Source organism: Lepus europaeus, chromosome 18 (genome assembly GCF_033115175.1).
Source record: "Lepus europaeus isolate LE1 chromosome 18, mLepTim1.pri, whole genome shotgun sequence".
In the NCBI taxonomy this organism is placed as follows: domain Eukaryota; kingdom Metazoa; phylum Chordata; class Mammalia; order Lagomorpha; family Leporidae; genus Lepus; species Lepus europaeus.
The window spans coordinates 59,125,224-59,150,372 of NC_084844.1; the positions used below are offsets into that span (position 1 = coordinate 59,125,224).

The window sequence follows — 25,149 nt, forward strand, 5'->3', positions numbered from 1 at the left end:
TTTTTTTTTGACAGGCAGAGTGGACAGTGAGAGAGAGAGACAGAGAGAAAGGTCTTCCTTTGCCGTTGGTTCACCCTCCAATGGCCGCTGCGGTAGGCGCGCTGCGGCCAGCATACCGCGCTGATCCGATGGCAGGAGCCAGGTGCTTATCCTGGTCTCCCATGGGGTGCAGGGCCCAAGGACTTGGGCCATCCTCCACTGCACTCCCTGGCCACAGCAGAGAGCTGGCCTGGAAGAGGGGCAACCTGGACAGAATCCAGCTCCCCGACTGGGACTAGAACCCAGTGTGCCGGCACCACAGGGCGGAGGATTAGCCTATTGAGCTGCAGCGCTGGCCTTTTTTTTCATTTTGATTTGTCACAATTACTAATACAGAGAAAGTCTTTTGGAAAGATATGTGTTCATCATTCTCCCATTTATTAAACCATACTTTTCATTGGCCTCTCTGTTATCTCTAAACAAAGCAGTCTCCTCCAATATTTTGACCGATTATTTGATTGTTCTGTCCCACTTTCAGAGCAATCTTGACGATAATACTTTTCATTCCTACCTTTTCTTTTTTTTATAATGTTTAACTTTTTTTTTTGACAGGCAGAGTGGACAGTGAGAGAGAGAGACAGAGAGACAGGTCTTCCTTTTTCTGTTGGTTCACCCCCCAAGTGGCCGCTATGGCCGGCGCGTTGCGGCCGACGTGCTGCGCCCATCCGAAGCCAGGAGCCAGGTGCTTTACTGGTCTCCCATGGGGTGTAGGGCCCAAGCACCTGGGCCATCCTCCACTGCACTCCCGGGTACTCCTGGGCCACTGCAGAGAGCTAGACTGGAAGAGGAGCAACCAGGACAGAATCCGGCGCCCCAACCGGGACTAGAACCCGGGGTGCCGGCGCCACAGGCAGAGGATTAGCCAAGTGAGCGGCGGCGCCGGCCAGTCCTACCTTTTCAACATAGCACTTTTAGATGGCTAGAGTTCTGATAAAGTCTTCTATACCACTGGCTTTATTCTCTCTTGGTTTTCCTTAGGAATTCTCAGTAGGAATTGTGGCTGCACCTTGCTTTCTTTCAGCATCTATAAATAACACATATGGTTTTCCTTCTTGATTTGTTGATGTAATGGATTATGGTGATGGATTTCCCCAGGTGGAACCATTCTCGCTTATTCTGCTTGGTCATGGAGCACTGATTTTTTTTTTTAATGCACTACTGGATTCAATTTGCTTGGGTTTTCTCTCACATTTTTGCATCTATATTCACAAATAAAATTGCCCATGGGTTTCTTTTTCTTACGCTACATCATGTTCTATTATGTCTAAGAATTAGAGCACTTCTTTAATTTTCTGTCTTATTTTTATTTATTTTTAAATTTTTTTGCCAGGCAGAGTTAGACAGTGAGGGAGAGAGAGACAGAGAGAAAGGTCTTCCTTCCGTTGGTTCACTCCCCTAATGGCCACCACGGCCAGCACTGCGCCGATCTGAAGCCAGGAGCCAGGTACTTCTCCTGGTCTCCCATGGGATACAGGGCCCAAGAACTTGGGCCATCCTCCACTGCCTTCCCAGGCCACAGCAGAGAGCTGGCCTGGAAGAGGAGCAACTGGGACTAGAACCCGGCACCCATATGGGATGCCAGCGTCTTAAGGCGGAGGATTAACCAAGTGAGCCATGGTGCCAGTCACTAATTTTCTGTCTTAAACAACACTGGAATTATGCATAGGCAGCTGTAAACCCATCGAGCCTAGGAACCTTCTAAAACTGTTAACCCGGTTCTAATTACCTTTCACATTTCCTCTGTGGTTACTGGGTCTGTTTTCACCGGGAGAGTAGATGCTCATTAATCAAGCGCTCTGCTATTGCATATGATCCAGTTGTTGATTGGTGCCAATTCTCTGCCATACCTATACTCGCACGTCAGCAGCTCCAGCTGAAATTACTCTGGGGAGATGAGGGTGGGAGATTTGGAAGTGACCACCTCCTTGGGACTTGCTTAGTTTAACGACAGCATTTTTCTACTCTGCAAGGACTCAACGGAAGCTGTCCAGTATGCCAACATCAGTCTGTCCAGGGCTCCGAGCCCTCTACAAACCCTGGCTCATCTCCCTTCCCTCCCACCCCTGCCCTGCACGCATGACCCGCCCCGCCCCGCCCCGCCCCCTTGCAGTAGGTCCTTGCCTCCCAGAAGGGCTCTGCAAAGAAAGCAAACCACCACTGCCACGGGAAACCCGGGTGGGGCAGCGCCACCTACAGGTCTTGGGTGTGCGTGCTTGATGTGGCGGGAGTGCATTTGAGATAAGGCATTTCATGGAATTGAAATGTTCCCACCCCGTTTATTTCCTCGTGGTTGCTTTGTGTGGGAATCTGATTATTTGCTTAGAAAATCATCCAGTATTCTACATTTCTTTTTTTTTTGCCACTGAGTTGTATAAAATCCCATAATTTTTTTTCCAGCATTTCCATTTTTGTGGTATAAAACCATTCTAACTGGCCGGCGCCGTGGCTTAACAGGCTAATCCTCCACCTTGCGGCGCCGGCACACCGGCTTCTAGTCCCAGTTGGGGCGCCGGATTCTGTCCCAGTTGCCCCTCTTCCAGGCCAGCTCTCTGCTGTGGCCAGGGAGTGCAGTGGAGGATGGCCCAAGTGCTTGGGCTTTGCACCCGTGTGGGAGACCAGGAGAAGCACCTGGCTCCTGGCTTTGGATCGGCGAGATGCGCTGGCCACAGCGGCCATTGGAGGGTAAACCAATGACAAAAAGGAAGAACTTTCTCTCTGTCTCTCTCTCTCACTGTCCACTCTGCCTGTCAAAAAAAAAAAAAAACAAAAAACAAAAAACAAAACAAAACAAAAAAAACCATTCTAACTGCACTTTTTTTTTTTAATGGTTTTTACTTTTTGAGGGGCAGGGAGACAGAAAGAGCTCCTGTCCACTGGGTCACTTCCCTCCCCAAGTGGCTGCAGTGGGTCCTGGCTGGTGCTGATATTGGGAGACTGGATCTTAGTCCAGAAACCCAATTACTTGAGCCATCGCCCCTGCCTCCCACGGTCTGCCCTTGACAGGAAACCAGAATCAGGAGGCAGAGCCCAGAATCAAATCTGGGCTCTCTGCTATGGGACGTGGACATCGCGACTGCCAAGCCAAACACTCACCCCGTTTCCTTTTTTTTCTTAATCAAATTTGCCATGTGTAGGCTTATTTTATTTTTTCCAAGAAAGCTTTTCCTTTCTGTTTCATTGGTTTCATTAATTTTTATCTTTCATCCTTATTAAATCTCTCTCCTCAATGGCTTCCATTGCTGATTTTCTTAAATTGAATAAGGCAGTTAACTTCTTTTCAATATTCTTAGTTTATTTTAATTTATGAAAGGCAGGGAAAGAGAGACAGAGACAGTCACAGAGAGATCTACCATCCACTGGTTCACTTCCCAAATGTCCAGGACAGCTGGGTGTCGTCCAGGCCAAAGCCAGGAGCCAGGTTCTCCATCGGGGTTTCCTACATAGGTGGCAGGGCCACCAGCACTCCTAGCTGGGATGTGGGTGTCCCAAGGGGTGACTTAACTCTCTGTGTCACAATGCCTGTCCCTACTGGTGGAACTTCTTCAGAATTCAAAGCTGCCATTTTCCTGAGCCAGCTGAGGTCGTTGGGCCAGGTCACTGCCTGTGCATGGTCTACTGACCTGGAGGACCCGCTTCCGGGACCCGCGTGCTGCGCCGCCTGCCTGCAGGCAAGGGGTGGGGTGCGAAGTGGAATACATGTTGTAACAGAGAGTTTCCACTCGGGATGGGGATGAGTCGGGTTTCTGCATCGCCACAGTGTCTGCTTATCTACACGGGCACAGAAGAAAAGGACTCGCCACCACAGTATCAAAAGAAGTTAACTACGTGTGCTTGTTGGGGTGGCGCTGTGGTCTAGCCAGTCAAACCGCCGCCTGTGACACCAGCATCCAGTATGGGCACCAGTTGGTGTCCTGGCTGCTCTGTTTCCCATCCAACTCCCTGCTAACGGCCTGGGAAAAGCAGTGGAAGATGGCCCAAGTACTCGGGTCCCTGCACCCATGCGGGGGAGACCCAGATGGAGTTCTTGCTCCTGGCTTCAGCCTGGCCCAGCCCCGGCTGTTGTGAACCATCTGGGGAGTGAACCAGCAGATGGAAAAATCTCTCTCTGTATCTCCCTTTCTCACCATCATTCTGCTTTTTACATAAATTATTTTTTAACATGAGAACAGAGACCTGGAGCATCCCCACATTTAATCTGTTTTCCATAATGTTCTGAAGGAGGAGCTGGTGTTGTAGAGCCGGTGTTGTGGTGTAGCAGGTAAAGCTATCGCCTGTATAGGCGCCAGTTCGAGTCCCGGCTGCCCCACTTCCGATCCAGCTCCCTGCTAATGCACATGGGAGATCATTGGAAGATGGCCCAAGTGCTTGGAGATCTGGACAGAGGAGTTCTAGGCTCCTGGCTTTGGCCTGGCCCAGCCACAGCCATTGCAGCCATTTGGGGAATGAAGCAGCCAAAGGAAGATTTCTCTCTCTCTCTGTCTCTCCCTCTTTTTTATGACTCTGACATTCAAACAAATAAATAAATATTTTAAAAACTGTTTAAAGATTCAAAAAGGTCCAAGCTGTTCAGGATTCGGCCGGCCCCTCTGTTCACGTTATGTTGGACCTCTCAGTTGCAGAGATGCCCACTTGCTCGGGAGGACGCCCAAAGATCCAGACTCCAGACGAGTTGATGAAAAAAGCACGAGGTTTTTATTGAATGTTTGCGCAAACGGGCCCCCACCTCAGGTAGTGAGGAGCCCTGAGCGGCAGTTTCACACAGGTTATATAGGCAACGAATTAGCATATTCCTAATGCGCATGCATAGGATTGGTCAGTTCAGAGGGACCATTAGCATATGGGAGAACGCTGGTGAAGAATGCTGGTGGAGAGTGCTGGTGGAAAATGCAGAGGTGGCACGGGATTGGCTGGTTCGGAGGGACAATTAGCATACCGGCGAATGCTGAGGGAGAGTGCTGAGGGAGAGTGCTGAGGTGTTACAGGATTGGCCGGTTGCAGTGACATCATAAGTGCGCACCTAGAGACTCTCCGAAGGGGAGGGGCAGCTCTGCTCTGGGCGCGCCCAGAGGTTTCCCGGAGGGGAGGGGCAGTTCTGCTCTGGGCGTGCCTAGAGAGTCTCTGAAGGGGAGGGGCAGCTCTGCTCTGGGCGTGCCTAGAGATTCTCTGAAGGGGATTGGCTTTTCCTTCCCAGAGAACGTCCTGCCCGCTAGACTCTGGGGAACATCTAACCTCTTAAGAAGCCCCTGATATTTGCCCAGGCCTAGTTTCTTGTCCCTCCCCCCGTAAGGGTCCTTCAGTTACACACGCTGTCCTTTGTCATCCACGGGTCCCTATCTCTCCATGGCCTCTCCTCCTTCACCTCTCTTCTCCTTCACCTTAGGTCTCCTTGAGCTGTGCTTTCAACTCTCTTTCTGCCATGCTTTCCAGGCTCCCTCTTTGTTCTATGACAGGAGTATATCTGGTACCTGATACTCCAGTTCACTGATTTGGCCATGGCTGAGCTGCCTTTTTTTTTTTTTTTTTTAAGTCTGGGCCAGTTCTGATGGTTGATCATGGTCATAATCCATTAACTGCCACTTCATGGAGCTCCACCTCCCTGTGAGTCCCCCACCCCCACCCCAAGTGAGGGTTCCGCCTGTGTCACACCTCTGGCAGCTCCTGGGCTAGGTTTCCAGAGCAGTGGCCCTGAGTGGTGGTACTGGGGGGAGGGAGGACGGCAGTTTCTGCTCCTCTGGGGCAGGGTGAGAACTGGCAGCCTCGGCCTGAGCAGGAGAGGGGGTGCTCCTGGGCCCTCCCACGGGGATGCTCAGCGGCTTGCCATCTTTTTCTGCTGGGCGGAAGCAGTGGGGGAAGGACTTCCCTTGTTGTCTCTTTTTTTCCCATGCTCCTTCAAGGAACTAGGAAAATCTGCTCTGTGCCCCAGGCTTCAGGGTTGCTGGCTAATAAAGCAGGGCATCTGGCCAAGTAGATGCTCTTCAGTGCCTGTGCCCTGGGGAGGAGGCGTGTCTGTCTGGAGGAAGGGCTGCTTGGAGAGTGTACCCAGAGACTCTCTTGTGGCTTGCACAAGGGTCCCCAGAGCTGCATGCCACCTGCAAAGCTCCTTTCCCACCAAGGCACCAGGAGGGGCTTCCTTCCGTCCTGGGCTTCCTTCCGTCGCTCGTCTGTCTCCTGGCACCAGAGAGAACCTCATTCTGGTCCCGTCTTCTTCATAGAACCTTGAAGGTCCCTTGGCCTTGGGTGCAACCAGTCTCCAAGCGCTTGCCTGGCTGCTGTGACACTCGGAGAAGGTGCACGGATGGGGAGAGGGGTGCTGGGAGTTGGTGCTCGTGCCACATCGACCAGCAGACACAAACAGTAGTTTGTTTTTAATTGTCCTCCTAGACTTTTTACTTTATTCATTGGAAAAAGGTTGGATTGTACAGTAAGACAAAGGATAAAAGAAGTCCCAACTATTCGCCACCCTGAAGCAATTATTGATAATTTCGTACCAACAGGTGCTTCCAAAGGTCATGGAAAATGTAATTAAGGGGTGGGTGTCTGGAGAGAGGTTAAGGTGCCCATGTATGAGTGTGGGTACGTGTGTGTCTCCCACAGAAAGTACTGGAGTATCTGAGTTTAAGGGGGTTTTGGCTCCACTCCTGACTCCGTGCACACCCTGGAAGGCAACAGGTGAAAGCGCGAATGGCTGGATTCCTGCCACCCACGAGAGAGGCCTACAGTGTGTTCCCAGCTCCTGGCTTCAGCCTCGCCTCTTGTGGGCATCTGGGGAGTGAACCAGAAAGACAGGAGCTCTCTGTCTGTCTGTCTCTCTACTGCTACCTGTCTCTCTCTGCCCCTCAAATAAACGAATGGTTAAAAGATAAGTTTATTTTGGTGCAAAAACAATTTGTAATTTTATATGTGAGGGGGTCTTCTAAAAGTTCATGGAAAATGTGTATCATGAAAAACTATGAATGGGTTTCAAAATTTTTTTGCACCAAAATAAGCTTATCTTTTAATTCAATTTTCCATAACCCCTTTTAAGTACCCTCATATCTTTCTTTAAAAAAAAAAAATGCTTATTGGGGCCGGCTCTGTGGTGTAGCAGGTAAAGCTGCCGCCTGTAGTACTGGCATCCCATATGGGCATTGGTTCAAGTTCAGGCCGTTTCACTTCCAATCCAGCTCTCTGCTATGGCCTGGGAAAGCAGTAGAGGATGGCCCAAGTCCTTGGGCCCCTTGCACCCATGTGGGAGAGCTGGAAGAAGCTCCTGGTTCTTGGCTTCGAATCAGTACAGCTCTGGCCATTGCTGCCATCTGGGGAGTGAACCAGCAGATGGAAGACCTCTCTCTCTTTCTCTCTCTGCCTCTCTGTAACTCTGCCTTTCAAATAAATAAATCTTTAAAAAGATGCTTATTTATTTTCATCTACTTGAAAGAGAGAGAGAGAGAGAGCTTCCATCTGCTGGTTCACTCCCCAAAGGCCCTTAATAGCTGAGGCTTGGCCAGGGGCCCAAGCACTTGAGTTGTCATCTGCTTCCTCCCAGGACATATTGTCAGCAAAGTGGATTGGGGGAGCCAAAGCTGTGGCATAGTGGGTAAAGCTGCTGCCTGCAGTGCTGGCATCCCATATGGGTGCCGGTTCAAGAACTGGCTGCTCCACTTCTATTCCAGCTCTCTGCTATGGCCTGAGAAGGCAGTGGAAGAAGACTCAAGTCCTTGGGCCCCTACACCCATGTGGGAGACTTGGAAGAAGCTTCTGGCTCCTGGCTTCGGATCGCTGTAGCTTCGGCTGTTGTGGCCAATTTGGGAGTGAACCAGCAGATGGAAGACCTCTCTCTCTCTCTGTGCCTCTCCTCTCTCTGTGTAACTCTGAGTTTCAAATAAATAAATAAATAAATCTTTTTTAAAAAAATAAACTCTGATTTAAAAATATTTTTTGAATAAGTAACATATGCACATGGTACAAAATACAATAGGTATAAAAGGTTTCCATTCCACTCCTCTCATCCAATTCCCTTTTTCAGAAATGAGCTGTTACCAAAAAAACCCTAATAAGTTTACACACACACACGTGTGTGTATGTTTCCCCTCACAAATGGTTGCATTTATTAACAATGTCCTGCATAGTGTATTTTTCACTTAATAATATGCCTTGGAGATCTTTCCATGTCAATGCATTGCATTATTTAAAAAAAAAAAGTATGGGAGCTGGCGTTATGGCACAGCATGTTAACCCACTGCTTGCAACTCTGGCATCCCATACTAGTGCGCCGGTTTGAGTCGCAGATGCTCCGCTTCCAATCCTGCTCCCTGTTAATGTGCCTGGGAAGGCAGTGGCTGATGGCCCAAGTACTGGGCCCCTGCCACCCATGTGGGAAACCAGTATGGAGCTCTGGGCTCCTGGCTTTGATCTGGTCCAGCCCTGGCTGTTGTGGCCATTTAGAAAATGAACTAGCAGACGGAGGATTCTCTTTCTCTCTGCCTTTCAAATAAATACATACTTTTTTTTTTTTTTTTTTTTGACAGGCGGAGTGGATAGTGAGAGAGAGAGACAGAGAGAAAGGTCTTCCTTTGCCATTGGTTCACCCTCCAATGGCCGCTGTGGCCAGCGCAACTCGCTGATCCGAAGCCAGGAGCCAGGTGCTTCTCTTGGTCTCCCATGCGGGTGCAGGGCCCAAGGACTTGGGCCATCCTCCACTGCCTTCCCGGGCCATAGCAGAGAGCTGGCCTGGAAGAGGGGCAACCGGGACAGAATCCGGTGCCCCAACCAGGACTAGAACCCAGTGTGCCGGCGCCGCAAGACGGAGGATTAGCCTGTTAAGCCATGGCGCTGGCCATAAATACATACTTTTTAAAAATTGATTTGTAATGTTATATCTTACTAGTATTCTCACTACTTATTTAACAAATCCTTAATTGATGGACATTTGGACAGGTTCAGCATCTTACTCTTGAAAGTGTTTTGATATTTATCTTTTTCATATCACTTGTGGCATGTGGAATAAGTCTACAGTGCCAGTTAGTGGAAGAGCATATAATTTGGGGGCAGGCACTGTGGCACAGCGAGTTAAGCTGCCATTTGGGATACTGGAGTCTCGGGCTACTCTGCTTCCAAATCAGCTCCCTGCTGATGTGTCTGGGAAGCAGCAGGTGATGGCTCCAGTACTTGAGTCCCTGTCTCCCATGCAGGGCTCCTCCTGGCTCCTGCCTTTGGCCTGGCCCAGACCTCACTGTTGTTGCCGTCTGGGGAGTAAACCAGCAGATGGAAGATCTTTCTCTCTCTTTCATTCTGTCACTCTGTCTTTCAAACGGATAAATGCACCTTTAAAAAAAGAGTATATCATTTTATTAGAGATTGTCGGACTGGCCGCCACACAGGTTGTATCATTCGCATGCCTGTACGTGTACAGCGGGCTGCTGAAGCCGCTGGACAGCAGAGTCCGGGTTCTTTGGCCTTCGGACTCTGGGACGTGGGCCAGCAGCCACGTGGGGGGCTCTCGAGCCTTGGCCTTGGAGGAGGACTGCATTACCGGCCTCCTCCAGCTTCCCGGCCTGAGCTGCTGCCAGCTTCCCTAGCTCTCCATCTCGGACACGGCCGTTGTGTAACTTTTCAGCCTCTGAGGGCAGTGGGCTAATCGAGTACAGGTTCTGCGTCTTTGGAGAACCCTATGGATACCAAGAGATGCAGTTACAGTGACAGAAAACGGATTGATTAAGACAGCTGCTTTGGGAACCACATGAAAATCACATCTGGGAAGCGTTTTTAATGCGTGTCTGCAATCATTTATGATAACAGCAACCTGCCCAGGCTCTGGGCTAGGGCCTTGACGTTGACTGTGCCATTGTGCAAACTGTTCTCCACGAGAACTGCAGGCTGCGGCAGGGTGGCTGTTGTTGCCCCGGGGTTTGTTTTAGGTTCTTCCTGGTTGTTTGTCCCCCAGAGGCAGATGCTGGCGTCTGGATGGCAGAGGCCTCCTTTGGCAGAGGCTGCTCCGGCTGGGACCTCCTTGGGCTCAGGGAGGGAGGCCCGCTCCAGGCCAGGCTCTCTGGACTTCCTGGTCTGTTTTCACTCCACTGTTCCTTGGATCTGAACGCTGTCCGAGGCTTCAGAGGAAGTGCAGTGTGTTGATCCTGATGTAGCGCGAGAAGACAAGATAGAGGCGGCGGAACCAGAGGAGCTGGCTGCGGTGGCAGGACATGGCCCTCTAGGAGAGGCACAGAGCACGGTTATGGAGCAGGTGCACTGCGGCTGGCCCTGAGCCTTCCACACCTGGCTCCCCACCAACACACGTCGTGCCACAGCCTCGTCTGCCTTCTGCCTGTAACCCACGAACCTCTCTGGGTTCCGCCTCCTTCCCAAGTCCTATTTCCTCCCCTGGGATGACAGCAGATGGTGCTGATGGTAGCCAGGGCGCTCCCTGGGGGATGCCAGGAGGCGGGTAGAACAGCCTGCACGCACCGTCTCAATGGAGCAACCCAGGCTCAAATCGCTAGCAGGCAGTGTGCTGAAGTCTGAACCCAGAACCATCTGTCTCTAGTGCTTACATTTCTAATCATGTCACTCTGCTCCCTCATGAATCCGACGCAAGAACGCTAGAGCACTATGTCCAAACTCCTCTGAATTAGGAAAGATGGGAAGACACAGCCCTTATTAGAAGATAAAAACTAGGGCCAGCGCTGTAGCATAGCGGGTAAAGCCACTGCTTGCAGTGCTGGCATCCCATATGGGTGCTGGTTCAAGTCCCAGCTGCTCCACTTCCAATCCAGCTCTCTGCTATGACCTGGGAAAGCAGTAGAAGATGGCTCAAATCCTTGGGCCTCTGCACCTGTGTAGGAGACCTGGAATAAGCTCCTGGCTCCTGGCTTCAGATCGGCACAGCTCCAGCCATTGCGGACATTTGGGGACTGAACTAGTAGATGGAAGACCTCTCTCTTACCCTCTCTCTCTCTCTCTGCCTCTCTGCAATTCTGCCTTTAAAATAAATAAATAAATCTTTTAAAAAAATGAAGTTAAAAAACTATAGTAACTGAGGTGGGTTAGTCCTTCCACCTGGTGGGGAATAATACATTATCTTGTTATTCAGACCTAGTACAGTTTGGCTTTTAAATACAGTAAATTATAGCAACTGATTTAACTAGACAAACATGTAAACGTTGCCGCCTGCTTTTCTCTAAATGCTATACTTAGATTACCTGTCTAAGCTGTAACATTGCAAACTTTTTTTTTTTTAATATTTATTTACTTGAAAGGGACAGTTAGAGAGATCTTCCACCTGCTGGTTCACTCCCCCCAAATGACTGCAATGGCTAGGGCTGGGCCAGGCTGAAGCCAGGAGCCAGGAGCCTCATCTGGATCTCCCACGTGGGTTCAGGGGTCCAAGGACTAGGGCCATCTTCTGCTGCTTTCCCAAGTACATTAGCAGGGAGTTGGATCAGAAGTAGAACAGTCAGGACTCGAATTGGTACCCATATGGGATGCTGGTGTCATAGGCAGCAGCTTTACTTGCTATGCCACAATGCCAGTCCCATTGCAAACTTTTTTTTTTTTTTTTTTGACAGGCAGAGTGGACAGTGAGAGAGAGAGACAGGGAGAAAGGTCTTCCTTTGCCGTTGGTTCACCCTCCAATGGCCGCCATGGCCGGCGCGCTGCGGCCGGTGCACCACGCTGATCCGAAGGCAGGAGCCAGGTGCTTCTCCGGGTCTCCCATGGGGTGCAGGGCCCAAGCACTTGGGCCATCCTCCACTGCACTCCCGGGCCACAGCAGAGAGCTGGCCTGGAAGAGGGGCAACCGGGACAGCATCCGGCGCCCTGACCAGGACTAGAACCCGGTATGCAGGCACCGCAGGCGGAGGATTAGCCTAGTGAGCCCCCATTGCAAACTTTTAAAAAAATATATTTAAGGCAGAGGGAGAGATATCCTGTATCCACTGGTTCACTTCCCAAGTGCCCACAATAGTCGGGGCTGGGTCAGGCCGAAGCCAGAGGTCCCGAGCTCCACCTGGCTCTCATCACCTGCTGCCTCCCAGGGCACTTTAGCAGGAGCTGGGACTGGAAGAGGAGTCAGGAGTAGAACCCAGGCACTCCAACATGGGATGCGGGTGTCCCACGCAGGGTCTTAACTGCTATGCCAAAAGCCTGTCCCCCAGAGCAAACTTTTATGCAAAAAACTCCTATTTATTGTCAGAACATGTAGAACTATAATATGCAAATGTACTTGTGATAAACCAAGTTGTAAATAATAAAGGTGGGGGTGGGCATTGTGGCACAGTGGGTTAAGACACTGCTTGAGATGCTGCTCAGCTTCTGAGCCAGTTTCCTGCTAATGCATCTTGGGTGGCAGCAGATGGTGGCTCAAATCCTTGGGTCCCTGCCACCCATGTGGGAGACCTGGATGGAATTTCAGACTTCTGGGTTTGGCCTGGGCTAGGCCTGGGTCTTGCGGCCATTTAGACCATTTGTGTCACTCTGCTTTTCAAATTAATAAGTAAATGTCTAAACAGATTATTAGGGGCCAGCATTGTGGTGTAGCAGGTTAATCTTCCCTTTGTAATGCCAGCATCTCATATTGGAGTGCTGGTTTGAGTCCTGGTGACTACTTTGGATTCAGCTTCCTTCCAGTGTGCCTAGGAAGGCAGAGGAAGACAGCTCAGGTGCTCGAGCCCCTGCTGCCTATGTGGGAGACTCAGATGGAGCTCCACACTCCTGGCCCAGCCCTGGCTGTTGAGGCCATTTGGGGAGTAAATCAGCAGATGGAAGTTCTCTTTCTCTGTGAACTGAGATAGATTTATTTATTTGAAAGACACAGTTACAGAGAGAGGTAGAGATAGAAAGACAGATTGGGGTCTGCTGGTTCACTCCCTAAATGGCCACAATGGCTGGAGCTGTTCTGGTCTGAAGCCAGGAGCCAGGAGCTTCCTCCAGGTCTCCCACATGGGTACAGAGGCCCAAGGACTTGGGCCATCTTCTACTGCTTCCCCAGGCCATTGCGGAGAGCTGCATAGGAAGTGGTGCAGCTGGGACTTGAACCAGCGCTCATATGGGATGCTGGGGCTGCAGGCCAGGGCTTTAACCCACTGCCACAGTGCCAGCCCCAATAAATAAATCTTACACACACACACAGTTATATATAAAATGTGACTAGAGGCTCACAGGAAATTAACCCTGTGTTTCCTTTGGACCCAACAGTTCAGCATTCGCTAATTCCATGTCCATGATAACGTTCTAGAATGTATCTATTCAAGTAATGAAAATCAGCTGGATATATGTACAGTCTTTCTGTAAGTTGTATCTGCAGTCTTTTTCCTTTAATCCTTTCATTTTGAAACTTTTGTTAGGATTTTATATTTTTTTTGTTTTTTTTATAAATAGCATATAGCTGAATTTTTTAAAATTTTGCTAGGAAATATACTGAGCATACAGTTGTCCCTCAGTATTTTTGGGGTATTGGTTCCAGAGCCTCTGATGACACTGAAATCTGCAGATACTCAAGATCCTTATGTAAAATTGTGTAATGTTTGCTTAGAACCTATGCATATCCTCCCATTTATTTTATTTTACTTATTGATTTATTCTCATTTTATTTGGAAGGCAGACACATACACACACAGAGATCTTCTGTCTGCTTGTTCTTTCTCCAAATACCAGCAACAGCCAGGGTTGGGGCAGGCTGAAGCCAAGAGCCTGGAACTCCATCCAGGTCTCCCAAATGGGTGGAAGGGACCCAAGTACTTGAGCCATCACCTGCTTTCACCCAGGATGCTCATTAGCAGGAAGCTGGATCAGGAGTGGAGGAGGCAGGACTGGAATCATGCACTCTGATATGGGATGCAGGCATCGTAAGCAGAGACTTGTTAACCTCTGTGCCAAACGCCTGCCCCTCCCACATACTTTAAATCACCTTGGATTACTTATAATAACTAATACAAGGTAAGTGCTAGGTAAATAGTTGTTAAACTGTATTGTTTAGGGATAACTACAAGAAAAAAATCTGTACGTGTTCAGTACAGATGCAGTGGTTTTTGAATGTTTTCCATCTGAGATTGGTTGGATCCATGGATGTGGTGGACTAGCTATTTAGCCCATTTTTATTAATGAACTAAATAAAGAAGCAGCTCCTGGCTCCTGGCTTCAGCCTGGCCCAGCCTGGCTGTTGCAACCTTCTGGGGAGTGAATCAGCAGATGGAAGATCTTTCTTTCTCTGTGTCTCTCCTTGTCTCTCTGTAATTTTGACTTTCAAGTAAGTAGATAAATCTTTAAAAAATCTTTAAGAAAGAAAGAGGATCCAGTGCTGTGGCATAGCGGGTTAAAGTACCAGCAGTGCTGCCATCCCATATGGGCATCAGTTTCAGTCCGTTTGCTCCACTTCTGACCCAGCTCTCTGCTATGCCTGGGAAAGCAGTAGAAGATGGATGAGCCAAGTCCTTGGGCCCCTGCACCTGTGTGGGAGACCCAGAAGAAGCTCCTGGCTCCTGGCTTCAGCCCAGGAACAGCCCAGCTCCAGCCATTGTGACCATATATGGAGTGAACCAGCAAATGGAAGACCTTGCTCTCTCTGACTCTACCTCTCTCTAACTCTGCCTTTCAAATAAAATATAAAGAAGAAGAAGAGGAAGAGGAAGAGGTGGAGGAGGAGGAGGAGGAGGAGGAGGAGGAGGAGGAAGAAGAAGAAGAAGAAGAAGAAGAAGAAGAAGAAGAAGAAGAAGAAGAAGAAGAAGAAGAAGAAGAAGAAGAAGAAGAACAAGAATTAGAAGAACAAGAAGAAGAGAAGCAAGCAAGCAATGGAGAATGACAGACACAGAGGCCGCTCCTTTGCTGTTTCACTCCCCAACTGCCCAGAACAATCAGAGCAGGGCCAGGCCGAAGCCAGGAGCCTGAACTCAATCTGGACGTCCCATGTAGGTGGCAGGGACCCAAGCACTTGAGCCATCATCAGCTGACTCCGTGCGAGCTGAGCGTTCTCACCAGGAGGGCCCCCCTGGTCCCAGTTTCTCCTCAATGCCAAGTAGGCTTCTGGTGGTCTGCTTCATTGGCTGTCTCCAGAGGCTCTGGTAGGTCCTGACTCCCCTTAGATTCAACCTGGGACCAGTGCTCCACGTAGAGTGAAATACTCGCAAATCAAAATGTTCAATAAGGGGCCAGCATTGTGGCATAACGCTTTGTAAAGCTGCTGCCTGGGACGCTGGCATCCTATGTAGGCACCGGTTTGGGTCCCAGCTGTTCCACTTCTGATCCAGTAGCAGCGAGAGATGGTCTAAGTGCTGGGGCCCCTGTCATGTGGAAGATCCAGATAGAGTTCCTGCATCCTAGCTTTGGCCTGGCCCAGTCTCAGCCATTTCAGCCACTGGGGGAGCAAACCAGTGGATGAAAGTTCTCTCCCTCTCTGTCTGTCCCTCCCTAGGTCTCAAAGTCTGTCTTTCAAATAAATAAAAAGTAGATCTTAAAAAAATGTTAACTCAGGACCATGGGTGAACCCCTGTGGAAGGTCTCCATAGAGGTGATGTTTTGAGGAGCCAGGCAGTCTGGGGTACGGATCTGAGTTGGGGTGCCCGGAGAATTCGCATTCCTCACCTTGGCCCGAGCCACTTCTTCGCCGGTGAGCACGAAGAGGACATCCTGGGGAGCAGACAGAGACCAGGGCAGGTCCAGGACGGCGAGATACTTGCGCAGCACATTCACAGACTGAAGTGTGAGCACAGAGCACCCTGGGGGGAGGGCGCAGGGGGGCATGAGGGCCTTGCAGCTCCCCTCCCAGCCAGCTGTGGCCTGCCCTCCTCACCGTGGCTCCAGGCCGGGCAGGCCAGTGGTGGCAGCGTTGCTAGGTGTTTCTGTGGCACCAAAGCTGCTCTCTGCGCATTGTTCTTGCAGACAGAAAGAGCTAAAGGGCCACAGAAGGGCTGGCTGACCAACCCCTGCCCACTACAGGTGGGTTGAGATCTGCTGACCTCACGGCCAAGGGGAAAGGCGGTGGCCATGGGAATCAGTGCCCTGGGAGGTGAGAGACCCGGCTCCAGCTCTGTCATTCAGGAACTGACAGCCTTGGCAAAGTCCCTCCACCACTCTTGACTCTCAGTTTTCTCATCTGTAAAATGGAGCTGACGGTGAGAAGCCTGACTGTCTCACAGGGTTGACAAGAACCAAATGGACCACAGACACCTTGCAAAGAGCTCACAGCTGGGTGAGCCCAGGAGGCCCACGGAGAAAAGGGCACACACTACTTGTGTTTCCATCTGTCAGATCTTCATACCGCTCCTGTGAGGTAGGCGGGGCTAGAAACTGGCTCGGAGAGGTTGAGTGTGGGCAACCTGTGCTAAAGGGTCAAGGGTCAGGGGTGGGGGGTGGGGGTTCAAATACATTCCTATGGGATAGGAAAAGGTGCCCAGCTAATTTACAACCTGGCTAACTAATTGGGGGATGGGATATGAGTCTGCAGGACAGAATGAAAGGATATGGGGGTGGGATGGGGTGTGAGAAAGACCTACCCCAGGAGAAAGCTAGCCAGGCACAGGGCAAGCACCTGCTGATGGATATGGCCTGGGGGCCCCAGCCTACCCTTGGGTCTGCTTTGCTTGGGGCTGGTCTCTGCGTGTTTGCAAATTTCCCTCTAATAAGCTTCTGGGAGGGAGGCAAAGAGCGGCCTCTGGCAAGAGAGGCCAGCCTTACCTTTAGGCAACTTCCCATCAGAGTGCAGAGCCCTGGAGGAGGTAATGGACAGGAGTGAGAGGGGGGCCCTGGGAGGAAGGGGCCAGCCCCTGCCCCGCCCTGTGGAGTGCCAGACAGATGCTGGGACTGCACGCCTCTGGCTACAGCGGAAGGGTCCAGGGTGGGCACCCTGCTCACGGCCATCAGTCGTCTCTGGCCTATGAGGCCCCCTGGGCCATGCTTTGCCCTTCAGAGATGAAAGTAACTGCCCTGGATTCTGCCTTTAAAGCGTTTCTCTTGGAATTCTCAGTATAGTGGGAGACTATTTTTTTTTTTTTTTCATCTTTGTCTTTAGTTTAGTGGAGCATGGGGGCACGAAGGGAGACTGTTGAGCAATATTAATTGACTATTCTTTCCTGATATTTCCTTTCTCTGTTCTGACCTCCTCCACTCCTACCCACCTTCAGACAGTGCAGGCCATTTGTGCTCCCTGCCTAGAGAGGAGGGAGCCACTGATCGGAGCCGGAAAAGGGTTTCTAGCAGCCGGAGAATGTGGTGACCTGTCCTGGGGGATGCTGGGAGTTTGAGGTGATCAGAATACCCAAGGAAGGGGGCCAGCTCTGTAGCGCAGCTGGTTAATGCCCTGGCCTGAAGCGCCAGCATCCCATATGGGCACCGGTTCTAGTCCCGGCTGCTCCTCTTCCAATCTAGCTCTCTGCTATGGCCTGGGAAAGCAGTAGAGGTTGGCCCAAGTCCTTGGGCCCCTGTACCCATGTGGGAGACCCACAGGAAACTCCTGGCTCCCAGCTTCAGATCGACGCAGCTCCGGCCGTTGCGGCCATCTGGGGAGTGAACCAGAGGATGGAAGACTTCTCTGTGTCTCTACCTCTCTCTGTAACTCTTTCAGATAAATAAAATGATCTTTAAAAAAAAAAAAAAAAGAATACCCAAGGAAGGAGGTAGGCAGGAGGAACACAGCTGGAATTGTACTCATAGCCCCTGGCCACCGAGGGATCTAGACCAAGACAGACTAGGGAGGGAGCCGTGGACGCCATGGGCCTCTGGCAGGAGGGGAACTAGGGAGAGGCCGAGCTGTGGCCAGAGGCTGGGTTGGCGCTGGACAAGTCACAGCAGCACTTTGCAGAGTGGGACGTAAGGCCCAATGTGACAAAGAAGGCCAAGACAGACGAAGCCTGAAAAGAGTCAAATGGAGCCAGCAGGAGGGAGGAAAGCAAGGAGAGAACAGTGTTAAAAAAGCAGATGGGCAGGCACACCCGTCAGTTGTTTTGTCTGGAGCCCAGTGGCCAACATCACTGAGGAGAGAGGACCTGGGAGTGGCGGGCGCCTCTCCTAAGGGCAGTGGCCCTAGGCAGTTCTGCCTGCATAAGGTGGTCTCCTGGGGTTCTCTGCTGGGATGAAGCCCCTCTTGCTTTCCCCACTTCAGTGGAGACTGCAAGGGGCAAGCCAAGTCTACCTTGGGTGTCCTGGGTGACCCTGCATCTTAGAGAGGGAGAGAGAGAGAGAGAACATATCTTCCATCCACTGGTTCACTCCCCAGTAGCCAGGCCAAAGCCAGGAGCTAAGAACTCCATACAGGAGACCCGAGCACTTGAGCCATCATCTGCTGCCTGCCAGGGTGTGCACTAGCAGGAAGCTGGATTGGAAGTGGAGGTGGGACTCGATCCTAGGCACTCCGATGTGGAAAGGGGGCATCTAAGTGGTGGTGTTACTGTTAGTGCCACAGCGCTGGCCCCTACTGAGACGTTCTCAGCTTGTCTGCAGCAGACCCGAGCTGATCTTTTCTCTGGATCAGTGCAAACACTTGGTGAAAACCCCACAAGGCTCCGTGTGCATCCAGAATGAGCTGGGGCTGTCTCTCCAGCTCTCCGCGGGGCTTGCTGTCCATGCCAGTGGAAGTCCAAGGCCTCAGGGAACCACATGGATGGGAAGATCACTCCTGGGCTGCCTCAATTTACCCCAATCCTCCTCAAAAACTGTGTATCTGACTGTAACCAGGGGATGCATCTTTCCTGAATCTGAAAGGACCTCATGTAGCCAGCAACCCCTGTCCTCCTCAGCGGTGGTCTCTGTCTTTACAGGAAGGAAGAACAGGTGCCCCTCACTCCACAGTCAAGTGCATGGCGAGGGCTGTCTGGAAAGAGGGTATGGGCAGAAATTTCTAGCATCTTCCACTAAGCGTCAGACAATTCAGGACAAGGCTGGAGGGGCCTCGGGTTGGACTGACCTTGACGGGCATCTGGCAGAATAATGGATGGGGAACAGGACCCCTGGGTGCTGGTGCTGCCTCTGCCATGGTTGCGCCTTGAGGCGCTGGGCAAACCACTTGAGGCAGGCGGACTTAATGATCACGGGGGTCTTGTCCAGTTTCTCATGGCTCACTGCTCCGGGCTGAGAGCGTTGGATAAATATTGAACCTTAAGAGAAGGTTGTAAAATAGAGCTTTCGCTGCCCATCGCCCCTCTTCCTCTTCAGTGGCTAGGACAGGCCCAGCAGGGGCTCAGGAGGAGCCCCTCCCTGGAGGACAGGGGACAGGGCCAATGATCTGGATGACCCGAAGTCACTTGCACTGGTTTTACTGGTAAAGTCAAGAAAAGTGCCGTGAGCCCAGCTGGCTGTGAGGACCCGTGAGATTTCACGTCCTATGCGCGTCTCCTCCTGCTGCACAGGGACAGGGGAGGAAGTGCACAAAATCCATAGGGGAAGACGGCAAAATAAGCAAGGGGAAGGGGAGACCACAGACGCTGAAGCCAGGCGCGCACTGTTTCTCAGGACTTAACTCCTACAAGTTTTGCTTAGTGCCAAAAGCAAAGAGAGAAATAGAAAATCAGTTATCCTTTTTTCAGTATTCATGGGCTAAAAAAATGCAGCAGTGGTGCTGGAGGGAGGTGGGCTGGAGTTTAGCCTAGTGGGTAAGACGCCCTCATCCCACATCGGTGCACCTGGGTTCCCTACCTGGCTCTGGCTCCTGACTCCAGCTTCCTACTAATGCAGACCCTTGGAGGCAGCCGGTGCTGGCTCAAGTGACTGGGTCCCCACCACCCATGTGGGAGAGACCTGGGTTTAGTTCCTGGTTCCCAGCTTCAGCCCAGCCCTGGTTGTTGTGGGCATTTTGGGGATGAACCAGTGGGTGGGAGCTCTCTGCTGTCTGTCTGCCTCTCAGAATACATAAACAATTTTTTAAAAAGACATCCCATTAGGTGGCTAGTGTTCCTCCTGAGGCTTGGGAGAGATTTCCAACAGGAAGGATATGTGGTGAGAAGCAGGGAGCCGCGAGCTATCGGTGGCTCCGTGATACTTCAGTGGTAAGATTCACTGGGTGGGGCCAGGGCTATGGCATAGCAGGTGAAGCTGCCACCTTCAGTGCCAGCATCCCATATGGGCATTGGTTCAAGTCCCAGCTGCTCCACTTCTGATCCAGCTTCCTGAGAAAGCAGCGGAAGATGGCCCAAGTGACTGGACCCCTGAACCCACACGGGAGACCTGGAAGAAGCTCCTGTCTCCTGGATCGGTCCAGCTCCAGCTGTTTCAACCATTTGGGGAGTGAACCAGTGGATGGAAGACCTCTTTCTCTCTCTGCTGCCTCTCTGTTATTCTTTTAAATGAATAAATAAATATTTTAAAAAAAAGATGCCTGGGGCTAAGATAACCAGGGGAAAGTGCTTTAGAAAGCGGGACCCCTCAGCAAGTGAAGCACTCCCCCCGACCCAGCACCCAGAGCCGCACCTCACTGCCGTGTGCAGAGCCACGTGATTGCTGTGACCGCTGATGCCCCCTGCATCGAACGTCACCACCTGTGGAAAAAACGGGGTTGGCACTCAGGGCATCTGGATGCCGGGTCTGCACCCCAACCTCCAGGGCGCCGCTGTCTCCAGTCCCTTGGGAAAGGACAGGAGCACGCAGAGCTCTCGAGCAGGCTGGTGCTGCCTAACTAGTGCGTTGGCTGTGTGGGGCCTGCCCCTGCAGGCTTCACTGTGCCCCGGTGCTCCTGGCTGGTGTGGTGGGGCAGAGTGGAATCCGGCTGCATTAGAAACACCGGGTCCCCAGGATCTCTTTGTTGTGTATCTGCTTCACCCTTGATGAGCGCGTTTCATTTTCTTGGCTGGCTGCTGTGGGACCTTTGGTCATATGGACGCTGCCTGACTTACCACATGCCTTTTCCTCGGGCCACCCTAGGGACACAGAGTCTTGAGGGTCAATGCGCACCCATGCCCGGGGGGTGCTCTCCATGGAAAAAGTATATTTGCTCACCAGCTGCCTGTTTCCATTCTTACAGATTCATCAACAGCTGTTTATCCTTCTAGGTGACAGTATTGCATTTCTGACCAGATAAATTAGAAAAATCAAAGCATCATTTGAATAACAATAATGCTAGATTGAATAACAAAAGAGATATAAGAGGCCGGAACCTCAGCTCAATAGGCTAATCCTCTGCCTTGCGCCGGCACACCAGGTTCTAGTCCAGATTCTGTCCCGGTTGCCCCTCTTCCAGTCCAGCTCTCTGCTATGGCCCGGGAAGGCAGTGGAGGATGGCCCAAGTGCTTGGGCCCTGCACCCCATGGGAGACCAGGAGAAGCACCTGGCTCCTGCCTTCGGATCAGCGCGGTGCGCCGGCTGCAGTGGCCATTGGAGGGTGAACCAAAGGCAAAGGAAGACTTTTCTCTCTCTCTCTCTCTCACTGTCCACTCTGCCTGTAAAAAAAAAAAAAAAAAAAAAAAAAGAGAGAGAGAGAGTGAGAGAGAGAAAGAGAGATAAGAAAGGAATCCAGCACTTAGAGGTTGGGGTGAGCTGTTCCTAGGGAAAGTGAGAAAGGGAGAAAGGTGACCGCAGGTAAGGATGAAGGGACCTGGAGCGGAGGCAGGGAAGGGATTCATTCTTGGTCTGTTTTAAGCTGCAGAACAAGCTGACTTCATGCCTAGAACTTTCTGTTCCAATGAGAGCAGCTAACACTTTGAGTACAGGCACAGCACGGACCCCACCTAACACCTGGGCAAGTTCAGGAAGCAGAGGCTGAAGCTGGGGTCACCTTGCTGATGAGCAGGGGAGCTGGGCTTGGGACTTGGAGCCCACGTTCTTTACCAGTGTCCCCTGTGAGAAGGGGGCAGGGCAGCAGGGAGACGCCCTGTGTGAGGTTAGAAGCCCTGCACTCCCACTTGGCCAGCGGCCAGCCAGGCACGTGATTTCAGAGAAGTTGCCTCTCTCTGAGGCTGGACCACCTCATCTGGGAGGGAATGTGGTGCTGGGGCCGACATCGGTGCAGGCCGATGGTCAGGCTTATGGGTTATCACCAGGGTCACCGATGGGTCCCAGTGGAAAGAACGTGAACAGGGTTCCCTTCACCATGCTCGGCACTGCACATACACACATGCACATACATACATGCACATGCACACACAGACACACATACACAGACACACGTGTGTGCACACACACACACGTGCGCACATGATTTGATAATTCAGAAGCTATTTTCGGATCCTACAATCATGCTCTGGAGCTCTCACTGTGAATCTCAACTTACCACTACACTGACAAAGTTAGCGGAAGTGGTGGGTAATGAAGTTTTGTTTGTTTGTTTGTTTGTTTGTTTTTTAAAGATTTATTTGAAAGGTGGAGCTACGGAGGCAGAGGCAGAGAGGTCTTTTATCCACTGGTTCACTCCCCAACTGGCCACAATGGCAGGAGCTGGGCCAATCTGAAGCCTGTGGGTGCAGGGGCCCAAGGTCTTGGGCCATCTTCCACTGCTTTAATGGAAGATTTTTAACAGGTCAGAACTCACTCAAGTCTCTGAATGGTTAGAGTCACTGTATTTCTGTCCTGACCCCGGTTAATGTTAGAATCACTGGAGTTCGAATAGGAACCATTGATTATCAGCGATTATTTATTCATCAACGACCCGTTTCACACTTCTCCTGCTTCTTGTGTTTCAGCCTGATTTTATGTTCGCATTTTCCCTTTGCTCTTGAGGTCCCTGAGAGAAGACAGATCTAGCTGGTTAACCCTGAGCCTACTAAGTGTTTCTCCTAAGGGTGTGGTAACAGGTGAGAGACAACAGCCGCCTGACCTCACTGAGCACTTACCACGTGTCAGGTGCTGGAGTGCGAACCATTCTCACCTTCAACGACAGCACTGTATGCAGTGCCCAGAGAATATATTCTCCTTATAAAAGATTTCTTTATTTGACAGGCAGAGTGACAGAGAAAGCAGGGGAGGGAGAGAAGAGAGAGAAACATCTTCCATCCACTGGTTCATTCTCCAAATGCTGGGCCAGGTTGAAGCCAGGAAACGGGAACTCCACCTGGGTCTCCTATGTAGGTAGCAGGGGCCCAAGCACTCAGGCCATTTTCCGCTTCCTTCCCAGGCATGTTAGTAGGTAGCTGACTTGGAAGTGGGGCAGACGGGACTCAAACTGGCACTCACATATGATGCTAGTGTCATAGATGGCAGCTTAACTCACTGTGCCACAGTGCCAGCCGTGGGGACATATGGTTTTTTTAAATGTGATTGTCTTCAAAGTATTAAAGACAGGGTTTTGCCAGTGATGATAAATTACTCATTCACAGGCTACCCCTCCCCGCACAGTGCGGGCTAAAACCATGCAGCTGCAGAGATGAAGCAGATTTGGGGGTCAGTGGCTGGCCCACGGTGCCCCGGCCTTGGCTGTGTTGTGTGTCAGAGTGCCTGGGTTCAAGTCCTGGCTCTGCCCCCGATTCTAGCTTCCTGCTGAAGTGCACCCTGGGAAGCAGCAGGTGATGACTCGAGTCGTTGGGTCCCTGCCACCCACATGGAAGACCCAGATTGAGTTCCATGCTCCTGGCTTCAGCTTGGCCCAGTCCTGGCTGCTGTGGGCATTTGGGGAATGCACTAATGGATGGGGGTGGGATGAGGTGGGGGTCCCTCTGTCTATCTGTCTCTCTGCCTTTCAAATACATTAAGTAAATAATGAAACAATGATAACAACAAAACGAGAGGCTCTCTGACAGAGGCTGTCACCCCTTCCTTGGTCCCATGTTCTGACTGCGCTGTTTGCATGGGATCTGACGCTGTGCACAGCAGGCTTTCCAAGGGCGTGTCAATCAATGCTGAGCCTTCCTATTAGTAGTGTGTATTCCATGTCCCCAGACACCTGCCGATCCCTGAACCGTCGCTCAAAGACTCTCAACCCTCCAGAGTAGCGCTCAGGTCCCAGTTAAAGCTCAGCTTAGCCTTGGAACGGTCACAGCCTCTGCCGCCCTGCTGTGTGGGAGGGCTCTGGTAGGCCGAATGATGGTCCACCAAATCTGTCCTGATCCCTGGAACCTGTGAATGTCCCCGCACATGCCAAAATGACTTTGCACGTGTGACAGGGTTAAGGAGTTTCACATGGGGGGAGGTCATCTTGGATTAGCCGGTGGGCCTGAGGTAGCCTCCGTTGTCCTTGTAAGATGGAGATAGGAGGATCAGAGGCAGAGGAGGAGGGCTTGTGACAACAGGGGCAGAAACTGGCGTGAAACACTTTGAAGACAGAGCAAGAGGCCACAAGTCAAAGAAACCAGGTGGCCATGGAAGCTGGACATGGCAAGGGAACGGATTCCACGAGGACATCCAGATGGCAGCAGCCTTGCCAAGACCTTGCTTTTAGCTCAGTGTGGACTCCAGAAAGGTGAAGGAATGAGAGTGTGTTGTGTTAAGCCATGACGTGTGTGTACTTTGTTGCAACAGCCATGGGAAGCTAATGTAAGAAGGAAAACCAACCTTGGAGGGAAGGCTTGGGACATGGCAATGCTGTCTACCTTACAAATGGGTCTAAGACCGGTCACCTTCCTGCTCCCAGGGGCCCTCTACACACCAGCGTTTCACACCCAGTTTTGTTCACTTCTAAGGTACAACCTTCCCGCTCAACAATATCTGAGGCTCCAAATACTCCAGCACTTGGCATACTTCCAAAGCCAGAGGCATGAACACAAGGACAGGACTGTTTGGCCTCCACTTTGCGATTCACTCGTCCTACCCACCTTTAATCCTGCACCCTCTTCCCTGGGGATTGCAGGCTCACCCACAGTACAACCAACCCCTCGGCCTTTTGACGCCTCTGCCAGTAGGAATAAGGAGGCCTCACAGAGGCAGTGTGTGTAGCACAACTCTCCCACTCATCCTCCCTCTTGGATCTCAGAATGTTCCTACGAGACAGGCAGGGCAGACAATACTAACTCAAAATGATGGATTACGACCCCGAGGTCCAAGGGCAGGTGTTTGGCCCAGTAGTGGTCGAGGCACTGCCTTGGGATGCCTGTGTCAGGTATCAGAATGTGAGGCTTTGATTCCTGGCTCCATTCTCGACCCCAGTTTCCTCCTAATGTAGACGCTGGGAGGCAACAAGTGAAGACTCAAACCAGTGATTGGTACCTGACACCCATGTGGAAGACCTGGCCGTTGTAGGCCTTTGGGGACTGAATCAGTGGATGGGAGCTCACTCGTTCACCTTTCTGTCCT

General features: G+C 51.3%; 1 protein-coding gene across 2 annotated transcripts in view; it reads right to left on the minus strand.

Moving 5' to 3' along the window:
* Positions 1-8,842: 8,842 nt before the first annotated feature.
* The window catches only part of PIGL (phosphatidylinositol glycan anchor biosynthesis class L), a 76,369-nt gene continuing 60,062 nt past the window's right edge, over positions 8,843-25,149 (minus strand). Inside the window, exons 4-7 of one of the 2 annotated variants that reach the window (XM_062216457.1) lie at positions 20,404-20,471; positions 16,681-16,712; positions 15,589-15,722; positions 8,845-10,225 (exon numbers count right to left, since the gene is read on the minus strand). In XM_062216457.1, coding sequence (XP_062072441.1) covers positions 10,127-10,225; positions 15,589-15,722; positions 16,681-16,712; positions 20,404-20,471 — 333 coding nt within the window. In that variant the 3' untranslated portion in view covers positions 8,845-10,126. Of the gene's footprint in view, positions 10,226-15,588; positions 15,723-16,680; positions 16,713-20,403; positions 20,472-25,149 lie in introns of both variants that reach the window. The other variant, XM_062216458.1, reaches the window with a different exon arrangement.